The sequence below is a fragment of the Grus americana genome, chromosome Z (genome assembly GCF_028858705.1).
Source record: "Grus americana isolate bGruAme1 chromosome Z, bGruAme1.mat, whole genome shotgun sequence".
Lineage (NCBI taxonomy): Eukaryota > Metazoa > Chordata > Aves > Gruiformes > Gruidae > Grus > Grus americana.
Window position 1 is genome coordinate 8,998,230 of NC_072891.1, and position 12,307 is coordinate 9,010,536.

The 12,307-nt window shown below is 37.9% G+C and overlaps 1 protein-coding gene across 12 annotated transcripts in view; it reads left to right on the plus strand.

Annotated features, from left to right (window-relative positions):
* Positions 1-12,307, plus strand: part of CELF4 (CUGBP Elav-like family member 4) — a 730,009-nt gene that overhangs the window by 91,948 nt on the left and 625,754 nt on the right. For all 12 annotated transcript variants that reach the window (XR_008574695.1, XM_054810355.1, XM_054810359.1 and 9 more), the window contains exon 2: positions 3,650-3,732. Coding sequence is in view for 11 of the 12 variants with exons in the window: in XM_054810355.1 (XP_054666330.1) it covers positions 3,650-3,732 (83 nt within the window). In the remaining variant the exon portion in view is untranslated. The remainder of the gene's footprint in view (positions 1-3,649; positions 3,733-12,307) is intronic.

A 12,307-nucleotide genomic window follows, 5' to 3' on the forward strand; every position in this document is an offset into this window, starting at 1 on the left:
CTGGTAGAAACTGAACAGCTGGAAAGATACAATCCAAACAAAGTATCTTTTAGCTGATTGACATACGTCTGGAAAACTTGGCATGTTTCAGAAAAATGGAATTGAAATTAGGAACAGCTATGAGAAAGTCCTTCATTATCAATAATTAGTCAATTAGATTTTTTTTATTAAAATTCAGATATAATTCTCAAGCAGTGTACTCAGTCATTATCACCCATACAAGCTGATCACAGAAATAATGCATAACTTCACTCTATCTTTCCTTAATGAATATTTCTGAATATATCTCTTATACTGTTGAACATAGGCTGTTGCAGGGGGCTGGATGGTGCAAATGATTTGTAATGGAATATGAAGTCAGATTCACATCCAGCCCAAACAGCTGATGCCAAGTGGGCTGTTAAGTTGAGCTACTTAAGAGTTTACTATCAAAATAGTGGGGTTTTTTTCAGTGAAATAAGTGGTTCTGTACATAATCAAAAGTTTCAGTGGGGAAAATTGATTGTTCTAAAATTGTTTTCCAACTGGGAAATCAAAATTTAAAAAAGTAACTTTTTTCACCAGTTTGACTTTTTTCTGACCCAATATAGCTGCTTCATAGGACACTATTTCAAGACTCAATTTTTTAGGATGTTTTATCCTGTAGTGTTAACCTGAGTGTTCAGTGCTCTGTTCTTTAAGCAATCTTCTCCAGGAAGGAAGAATTCTTTGGAGGGGTCGTATGGATGTGCACTGAAACAGGTAGCCTAGGAAAAGTAACACTTGAAAGAGGTGCTACAGTTGTAATTACATTAAGGATCACAATATAAAGCATAGATCAAGTATTTTGATATAAAGCATAGATCAAGTATTTTGATGTTGCAGTGGCAGGGGAGGGGGACGACATGACAAAAAATTTTATTGCCTTTCGTCCTAATGCAGAAGGAGCTGAAATAAGGAAACTCTTGCAGGATGGAATAACAAATATGTATTGTTTTATCACAAGCCTCTACTACTCTAGCTGATGGCTGATGCTGGGTTTGTGCTTTGTAGGACAATCTTGTGATAAGTAAAGGGAAGACAAATATTCCCATGAACTGGCTCATGTTTGAGGCCTATTATGAACATTAAGCTCTACGTTATTCCAGCTGGCCATTGCAGGGATGGAACTTCTTACTGTCTCTAAACAGTCAGGATGTACTTAAAGTAAATGAAGTATTCTTTTTCCTAAATAAATTACATTTTGCCTAACAAGAGTAGGATAGAGTGTAATTTATGTACATGACATATTTTTAAGGAGCAAGGGAAAAATAAATACCTCCACAAAACATTTTTTTGTCCCTGAAAAACATGTTTTTCCTTCGCCTGACTATATGAGAGATTAGATTTCTTCTTTTTTCATTTCAAATCTTTCTTGTTTGGGAAATCAGTGATGTTTGCATGCTTTCTACTAAATACTGTTTGTGGGAGTTTGGTACTTCTACTACTTTCACAGACATGTTTGGAGAGGACTTAATGGAGATTTACCCCTGATGAGAACTTGCCCCCACACACACTTTATGTGGATCTTGGAAAGAAACTTTGCTCCTTCAGAGACTAGTCATCTTCTGTCTACTCAGTCTGAATTATAGTCATGATATAGTAGGAGTTGCAGGACATTGTTACCCTGAACTGTCATCATGGCCATCACAATGAGGAGAAAAATATAGCTATCATTATGGGAGCTTTACACTGCATAGTTTATCTCTATAACAGTGCACTATGATGTGCCTAATTAGACTGTATCAGCTGCTCCACGTCTGCTACTAAAGGGAGACTGTCTTATTGTGTCTAGTCAACAGAGAGCTCTCAGCCTGTGATTTAGCACTGAAATTAAATTTAAGCATAGTTTCCCATTTGATTATCAAGCTATGGGTGACTTTTAAGGATCTTTTTCAATCCATTACTTCTACTAGCTGTAAACTCTCTGCCACAGTTCCTTCCTTTTCTCTGGTAGATGCAGACTAACTGAAAATTCATCCATTTAAAGCTAGAGGGGAAAAAACCAAATAATTCCAATTACAGCATGCAAACTTTTTCTGTTGTTCAGTCTCCTTCCTTGATTGTCAACTTCTGTTTCTGAGTTTCAATTATTGAGACATAATAAATGTGATTGTTTGAATGAACTGAAAGGAACAAGACCTTTAGGAAACAATACAGGGGAAAAAATAGGGGAAAAAAATAGGGATTTTTCCATGCCAAATTGGAACATTCATTCAGCTTGTAGCTTCATTGTGAGAAGAGTTGGGTGACTTCCACAAGGCAATCTTTAAGAAAATATATATATAACTTTATAGAAAAAAAAAATCTCCTGAGTCTCTCGTGCATACTAATCTATTAAAAACATTGTAAAGAAGAAAAGAACAAGTGTGTATTTCTTCAGTAATGCTGTCTAAGGAACCAACTTGGATAAAACAGTGAACATTGTGTGGACAAAAAAAGTCAGAGTGGTGATCAGAGCTGAAAAAATGTTCATAGTCTACTGTTTACTCACCTATTGCATACTTTTTTTTATATGCATGGGAGGAAGGTGGATGGGTCAAGATGAGGTTATAGGAGACATTTGTTTCTTTGACAGTCTCTATGTACTTGGTCTGGTCTTGGAAGATGCCCATAGTTTGATGGACATGCTGCCTGAACCTTGAAAGATATGATACCTCCATTTCAAGGAGCTGGCGAGGTTGCAGACATTCTGTAGTAACTTCAGAGAAAATGTCCTCTGCATAACAAGCACTTCTTTTGCTGCAGGAACTGGCAGGTTTTCAGTATACTGCAGTAAGAAGGAATAGTCTGATCACATCAGACACGCACACAACTGGTGTAAGACTTTGCAACGTTGACCAGTTTTACCAGAAGACAAGCATGGAGGTGGGGAGAGAAGGCAGAGGAAGGTTTTTGCTCTGCCCTACCATGAAAGGGCTTTAACCTCTGTAGTTAAGACAACTTTTTGGAAGAATCAAAGACATGATTCATTGGAGCATCTCTGAAGTTCTAATGATCTGTAAAACAACATGGATGTTTTGGATTGATTGTTTGGTCTTTACTGTGATTGTCTTTGTATCCATGGCTGGAAGCCAATGAGGCCTTGCAGCAGCAAGTGCAGGGTGATGGCTTTCCGGTGTGATGCAAACAGGGAGACTACTTGTGGATGCAAGTCAGGCTAAACAATAGGCATAGCCCTCTGCAGTAGGAAGTCCCAAGTCCTTGTATGCCCTTTACTTGAAGCGCTTGGTACAAAAGAAGGGCATGAGACCTTCAGCATAATATGGCAGGAAGGGGCTTGTTCCCAGTGCTGCTGGTAGAGCAGGAGTGGGATCTCATGCCCCACCTTTCCACCATGTGGGTTCTTTGAGGTCCCTAATTCCATACAACCCTCTGTATCTGACATTTAAACATGTATTCAAACAAAAATAAGGGTTCATACCCACACTGTTGCTCACTTTTCATCAAGGTTTAGGGGAAGTGATAGCGTCATTTCTTGACTCTACTACTAATCTACTAAGGAGAGATTTTTATGATTGATTTACTGGAAATGGGGTGATGATGGGAAAATGGTTTGCTGTATGTCTCAATTTTAAACAGATCCCCTCTGAAGCACTGCTCTTACTGAGGTTTTGCCTTTTGTTTACAGGCTGTGCCTTCCTAACATACTGCGAAAGGGAGTCTGCTCTTAAGGCCCAGAGTGCACTGCATGAGCAGAAGACACTGCCAGGGGTGAGTCCAGATTGATAACTCTCTCTTTTTTTTTTTTTTTTTTTTTTTAATGGAAAATGGGTTACATATGGAGTTCTCATCTTGGGTTTCGAAGCATAATGTCTCCAGTTTCTTGGTTGATTCACTACTTGCATTGTGCTAATAAAACCAAGATACCACCAACCCACTCAAATGGTTTCCATGCACAAAACAAAAAGCTTTTTGCCCTTATTGGGAGTGAGGAAAACAGTAATTAACTGGTTATGGGCTGGATTCTACCAGCCTTACTCAGGTGAGGAAAGGCTTTAAGATTCTAACCACTACAATGAAATATTAGAAGTGCTCACCAGGTGCTACCTCTTAATATTTTTTTTCTCTGAAGCAAGGTGTGGCAGCAAGAAATCAAGAAACAGATCACATTATTGAGTTATCACAGAATGAAAATATATTCCTGATGACAAAGTGGTTTGACTCAGTTACTTTAGTATTCAAGCAGCTGTAGCAGATTGGAAAGGCGGTGAGACAAGGAGAAAAGAGAGAGAGGAGAGACGAACACAACATAATGAGGAAAATTATTCACATGAGCAAGATCTAAGGTTCAGACAACACAAGCAGAACTAAAAATAGAATCAGTATTATGTGGGGAAGACCTGCCCTGCTGGGATAGGTTTCCAGTTTAGCAGTAACCAGGAGGAGGATGAGAGAGAGACTATTTAGATTCAGCCGGGGTACATGGATTGGAAACAGCTGAGTGCAGTACTCCTGTGGCTAGAATTGGGCTAGTTTCACAATGACACCAAAGTCAGTGATCAAGTAATTAAGAGCAGGATCCTGAGGGTTCCAGGTTGCATATAAACTGAGAGGAAAATCATCCAAAAGTCTGCCTTTATTAGCTGGCGTTAAATGACTGAGTCCTGCGTACCCATAACCTACCTTTCCACAAAACCTAAGACACATCAGTTTCTCTATGCTGCTGAAGAAAGTGTTGACTCTACTCTGCTTGTTTCCATCACCCTGGGTCTATTTACCTATCCCTATGCTACCTTGCCAATATGGAGATGCCCACGCACTTGCTCATCTACATCTATCTTTGCTTTAAAGGCCATACCTTATGTAAATATATACATACTTCATTCCCTAAAAATACATTTCTGTCAGCTGACAACTCCCTCTGAATTATTTTTTTTTTTCCTAGAAACTTGTTAGCCATGGATTGAAAATAACTTGAGTCTTTTGGGGGGTTAGTTTTTCTTTTTTTCTTTTTTCTTTTTTCACTTTTCTTTTTTCTTTTTTCACTTTTTTCTTTTTTCCTTTTTTCTTCTTTCTTTTTTTTTCTTTTTTCCTTTTTCTTTTTTTTCTTCTTTTTTTCCCCACCTTTTTTCTTTTTTTCCTCTTTTTGGAGGTTAAAATCTCATCCTGAAGTTGTATGATGGGAATATCTTCAAGAAGACAGTGGGTCAGTAAGATTGAGGGCTCAGAGTTGGGGAGGGAGGGCAAGTGATGATGTAGGATTTTTTTTTTTTTAAATAACTTCTTTATACATCCACAGTTCTGAATTTTACTCTGCATTTTAGAGATTTCAAATCATGAAACTCTTAAAGTCAAAACTGTTGTGTTGGACAGTGGCAAAATTCAACCAGCTTTTGTATTAAGATCAAGACTTCCTTCAGAGGTTATACTGACTGATTCTAGACTACAGGCAAAACATTTCTTCTTTGGTTTATGTCATTTCTATCATATATAGACCATACTGACCATGATGACTTTACAAAGCTTTTTTATTTTGTTTTACACTTTGAGGTGACACATCAGGATCTGATTGAATTGGGAATTGGGAATCCTCTGTCTAAAATAACAAACAGGTTTTTGAGAGTTCTGAGCACTGACTTATCCCATCCCTTTCATTTCCAGTACTGTTTGTCTCAGCATAAAGGTTTACTTTCCACCAGCAAACCCTCTGCATACAGCTTTCTGCCAAGTTTCTGAACTCATCTTCTGAATGATGTCACTGTAGTTTATTTAAGGAAACCAGCCTTGTCTCTTGATAAACTATCATGCTTGGATACTGTTTCATGGTTTCTGTGTGAGTAGCAGAGAATTATTTATGACTTACCTGGCTGTTCTTGATAACATGCACCAACAATATCAAGCATAGTTCATCACCATAAAATAAAAAGCACTCGTAAGGTCAGGGGTCTAAGTCCTCATTCACATGAGTTCACAAATGACACATATATAACAATGTCTCTTGACCCTCTACTGTCTGTGACAAAAACAGCACTACTGAGGAGGTACCAAAATAATTAACAAGCCTGATATACGAAAAAAGAAAATAGTACTACAATGAGCCTTTGCATCAAGACACTTTTTTCCCAGTAAATTGTGCATTTGCCTGCTCTTGCCTTATTGCTGTTTGTGTTCTTTGTGTTATAACACAGAATTGAGTCATTTTTAATAATATGCACATGAATGCTAATGTATGGAAATGTTGAGGCATGAGGAGTTTGTGTCCAGCTTCAGATGCCTTGCCTCTTAGCTATGTATCACTTTGTTTTTAGTGGAGTGGTTACATGCACATATTTTACAGTAATTACTTTCTGGATGTGCTTTGTAAGATGACAGAAATATGTTTCACATATTTCTATGTTATATGTGGGACATAAAGTCATCTTGTGGTATAATCAAAAGACTTCCAAGCAGGTATGTGTTGATTAATAAAGTCTTTACGGCACTTTGTTTTTGGGCGGGTAGGAATCATGATAGCTATTTTGAAGCAACTAGAACGGAAAGTAAAACATAAAATTATCAGTTGAATCCTCTTCATCTAAATCAATTAGGCTGTTTTGGACAGTTTGTAATTGTCTTGCCTAAAACAGGAGGTTGACATAGCAGGGTGTTCACATGTGTGTAAAGAGCACTTTGTCGGACAATTCAAATTCTAGCGTTTACTTGTGATTGTTTATTTTACATATAATAGAGTAGCTGGATGATGAAGTATATTAGTTCTTTAATAATTTATAGAAATGCTTTGATGTTGCAGTAATTACATTAAAGGTCACATATCAAAGGTAATTTGGTTGAGCAGCTGTGATGGTTTCTCAGAAGCAATCAATATTGCTGTCCGTGGTGCTGATTTCACCAAGGGGACTGCCAGATTAAAGGAGGCTTATTACCAGCCAGACAGACACGGGGGAAATCAAGAACAGATTGGAGAGATGCACTATTCTCTTTCCCCACCTATAATTAACACTGTTCACCATAATCTGCACTAATCCTTCAGAGTGGGAAACCACTTTTTTTTTTTTTTCCTTCCCTCCTCCAACATTATAAAAAGCAAATTGGGCAAGGAAGAGTAATTTGGGGGGAGCAAGAGACAGAAAGTAGAGAAAGTAAAAGTTGTTTCACCCTTGGGATTTTTGATGCTGATGTATCTCTCAATAATAATGAAATATCAAAAACACAGCCCATGGTCTTGGGGAAAGTGATCTAGACAATGACAATGCAGGGGATGTGAGAATTATCTGCCTGCAGATTTGGTATAATATTATCTATTTGCCCCACAAAGCTCCACAGGAAATGAAATCAGGGAAATATAATTTTGTTTTAAGTGTTGTCATTTTGATTACAAATTATAGTGAAGCCAACTTTTTCTCCCCTTTCTTTTTCCCTTCTGAAGTGAATGGCAGAGGATAATGCTGAGAAATGTAATTACGCTATCAAGATCTACTTTTATTTATAGCACAAATAAACTGAGCTCATGTATGATAAGCACAGCAGCATTTTTTTTCTCTAGTTCTTTGTGGCTCTCTCAGGCAATGGCAGTGAATAGTCTATGTATACTTGGTTGGAGGCACTGCCTCTTTGCATAATGTTAAAACCTCCCTGTAAGACTTGCAAAGAATAACTATGAAATTAAGTAGCTAAGAAATTGTTAACCTCAGCAATCTGCAGGGATTATTCAGGCTGGGAAATAGACTGGGTTTTCTTGCTGTATCTATTCCTCTTGAAAGGGAGAGTGGCACTACTGGTATGCTAAATTTCTCAGTCCATAACATAATTAGTTTTCTTCCTAACTGTTCTGATATCCTTTGTCTTTTCTGTCATCTAGAAAAAATACATTCTGCTTTATTCATCATATGCAAAAATATGCATATTTAACATTAGGAGACAGGTGAGCTCATAAAACTCATATTTAACACAGTTTTAAACAAACAAAAACCAAGCCTCTCTAATGAAACAAAAGTTGTGCTTAGTTTAAAAAAAAAAAAAAAAAGTTTTTTAATGTTATTGGTCTTATCTGGCCCAAATTCTTATGTGTATGTTAGGAAAGACACCTAAGCGGGAGGTGTAGCGGGGGGGAGGGTGTCTTGCAAAATCTAGCCCTTCTTGAATCCATGTAACAAGGCTTAAATGAGACATAAGTGTCATGTGGACTTCAGAAGCTCTGCACATATAGCATGGATTTCACTGTTCAGGCAGACCTTGCTGTAATTTTACAGTCTTATTGTCTTTTCTTAATGTTTCAATGCTTTTTCCAAAAGCTTGTTAGAAAACCATTAAACCACATATCACCCTGCACACTCTGTTATGCCAAAAATGGTATTATATTCCCACACCTTCCCATTTCAAAAGTTTTCTCTACCAATGTAAATTGCAATTTGGTCAGCAGTGGCAGGTTGGATGGGTTCCATTGATTAAAGTAGCCTGCTGAACACACAGCCTGCTCACCATGCCCTTTAGATTTTGAAAGAAAACACATTTAATTGTTCCCTTGGGAGAAACATGTCTGTTTTCTGAAGTTAAAAATGAAGATGAAAAGGAATAAAAACAGATTTGAGGTAACAGACTTGCAAAAAACAGTCCTGTAGAAATTCTCCAGTGCTTTAAGATCTTTGGGTGTCAATGTCATGGTTAAAAGGATTTTTTAATTATTTTTTTTTTTACCCCTTGTTTCTTCCTTCTGACTGACCAGCCAGTAAAAGGACTTTTGGATCTTGCTTTGGTGAAAGGAAGGAAGAAAAGAGGGAAAGGAAACCATATGCACTTTCCATTTGCTAAAAACCCCTGTAGTTTGACTGTGCTGTTCTGTTCACCAGATGAGATGAAACACCTGGGTCCTATCTGCTTGGTAAACATTAAAGTTCCATTTCACTAGTTAAAGATTGGCTTCTGTATCCCTACACAGCAGCCTCTAGAATACAAAGTAAACTCTCTCTCTGCCACCCAGTCCAAAGAGCTTTGGAGGAAAAGGATACAGCGCAAACATTCTGACAGAACCAGTGTGTTGGATGCATGCTGTTATCTCGGCTGAGACCGGTGTATTCATCACATTTGTGGTGGCTAACCAAGCTTGGCTTGATATGCAAAATGGGAACAAGGCTTCTCAGTTGTGTTTGAGATTTGGTGGCAATTGAAAAATGGTGTGCAAAAAATAAATTATAAAGGTAGCCATGTCTTGTCTTTCTAATTTGACACCTTTTGGCTCTCAAAGGACAATTTCCAAGTTACTCAACAAAAGCTTTTGCTGGACCTTCATTTGCTTTATGTGTTATTCAATGACAACTTTTCTCTCTGATGTGTCTGCCATAGGAGGATCAATCTAATTTTATGTACAACTGTAAAGATGAATGATAAGTAGAAAGGATTCAGGCAAGTACAAGCTGAATAAATTATAAAGGGCAAATGATGACAGGACTGGGGGTCCCAAGAGACAGTGATATGATAACAGAAACTAAAGACGAATTTATGATGGATGTAGTTAGCATGTACTGAGGCTGTTAATTCTTCAGGGTAGTTTTACAACTTCTTGTGATTGGAGCAATCAAAGTATTTCATTTTAAAGAGATGCTGTATATTTTCACTTGTCTCTTCTGCATATTTGTATGTATGGCCTCATTTATATGCATAGCAGTAAACTCCCATAGGCTAGTCAAGCTTACCTCCCATCAAAGGGCCCCTATTCTCCAAACCATAATGCCACTGTTTATGCATAAATAAATAGATAATGTGTAACAATTTGAGGGCAAACCTGGATCTCAAAAAAAAAAAAAAAAATTCCATTTTCATAGAACATAGCAATCAAATCTTCTCAGATCCTGCAAGTAGCTCAGCACTTTCAGCTACCTTCAAAGCCAAGCCTAGGGATTGAGTTAGCTCACAGATCCCTGATGAAAAATTACATATAACAAGTTTCAGGTAGGTCAAATTTTGACTTAAGCTACTTTAAGAGCAGCTGATGCAGCATCATAAAGTTAGAAGCAAATCTGATCTCAGAACAGTTCTTGATTGCATTTCATTCATACTCTTATTTCTATCTCTTGTTCCTCATTATTAAGGATATTTGCATGAAAATGATCTTTTTTTCCTTCCTCTGAAGGGTTGTCTCTTGTCTGTGAGTAATGCTTACTCTGGCCTACATCTGTGAATGCCATGGGTTTGATTCTGACTTCGTTTACACAAGTGTAAATCAGCAGTGATCAGATCGAGGTCAGGGGATTTATATGGCGCAGGAAAGAGCAGACTCAGCTATATTTGTCACTGCTGAAATGATGTCATCCTGAACAGTACCACAGCTCTAAATGAGGAAACATATTTCTACCAAGAATCTTTGCATCCAAATATCTGATCTCACAAAATGCTGAGCATCCCTGACACCTGCTGGGTCGTTCAGTAGTTCCCATGGGCTTTTTACTAGAGAGAGGTACCAGCTCCAGACTGTAGGAATTAATGATTGGTGTCTTGGTGTTTCAACAGTGTCAGCCACTAGATACTAATGAACCCTAAACACTGGGGTTTCCAGTTGCGTCACCCCAGTGATTCAAGAGATGATGGGATACACCCAGGAATAATTTCCAAGCAGTAAACCTCCACTTCTCATCCTGTGTTCTCAGTCACAGAGAGAGAGAGGAAGAGAAGAACAGGCACCCTTTAACGGTCAATTTACTTTTCATCTCTTCAATCATATGGATGGTATTGTGTGACACTACCTAGTCCAGGGGGTCACTGTTCATAGGCTAACCTTTCCATAAACACCCACTTCCCGTATTTGCACTATATAGTAAAGGAGAAGCATGTGCAGATTTTTATCTGTAATGCAAGGCCAATGTAAGCTTTCAATAAAGCACTTAGATGAAGGTGCTGTATAATTATGTGATTTGGACTTTCACCTGTGGCAATATGCCCACCTATACTATAGGTTTACTGGTGGCAGCTGTAGTACTCAGAGCTTACATGGCTGTAAGCGCTCTGCCCTATTTCTTCATGCAGTGTATACATGTCTTTAGATAGTGAGACAAATTTTTTTTTTTTTTTTTTTAAAGTACAAAGGTTGAAGACCATACACAAGAGTGATGGATCAAGAATGTATTTCCACCACCAAAATTATTGTAATTGAAACCCATAGAGGTGTGTCTAGTCTAGTTTAATTTAAATAGCAGGTATAATAGCAATGAAAACACAAAAATCACAGACTTGAATGCTGTATAGCAACTGCATTCCATGACTGTAATTCCTAGGGGTTGACTGTACAGTAAGGACTTGAATCTTGCCTGAAACATTATTTCTGTCAGTGCTACTTATGCTATGTAGGTTAGAAACATCTACACATGCTGAAAACAGACTTTCAGTTGCAGTGTAGACAGACTGCAAGCCTTATCATGTGAAATCCAGCCACTGACTGATCTTTTAGAAAGTTGTGTATCCTGCATTACATAGTCTAAAAGCATGATTCATGCATTAAGTTTAAAACTGTGCCTAAAGTTAAGAACACCTTTTAAAGAACTAGCTGAGCTGGAATGCTTTGGGGAGTGGCAAAACCTGTCCCATCTCTCCACTTATGCATAACTTTTGATAGGACTTGACATGATGTAACCCATTTAGCTTCTGTGCTTCACTTCTGCTGCACTCTTACTTTGGCAGGGAGAAAGTGATGGGGAATGACTGACCATGAGATTGCACTATCAGTTCAGGCAAGTAGATATCTGAAGTGACTTTGCTCTGTTGAGTAGCTGCAGTGAGAGACTTACAGTGGCACTACATGTACGAGTTGCTGCACTTGGCAGGTTCCCAGCAATGTCAAATCTCTCTGATTAGTTTCTGTAAGTACAAGGACAAAATTAAGCCTAACCTATTTTTCAAAGAAGAAATGTGCATTTCCCATTTTTCTCTTTAATGGGAACTTCTTATATCTTATTTCCCATACTTTTTCCCCTCTCCCCTTCCCAGCATGTCAACTCTTTAAAAAAATCATCTTTTAAAAATACAATTCCTTTTAAAAACATGTATCTTCCAAATTTCTTTGAGTTCTGTATCATATTTTTGACCTTCATATGCATACATTTTCAGCACCAAATGAATCCTATGGTGCTAGAATGAAGCTGTTCTCTTCCTTTCCCCTTAGGTATGGTAAACTACAATCCTGAAAGCCTCTGCTACTTTCTAGTACATATTTTCTTTGGCATGTTGAAAAAAAATGACTGTTTTGATCACTGGCTTTGTAGGCAGGTTTTGGCAGAGCAGGTCTTGTCCAGCTATAACTAATCCATTCCAAGCTCAGGTTGCTCCTTCAAACAGATGGAGTGAATTTATTTTTCTCTTG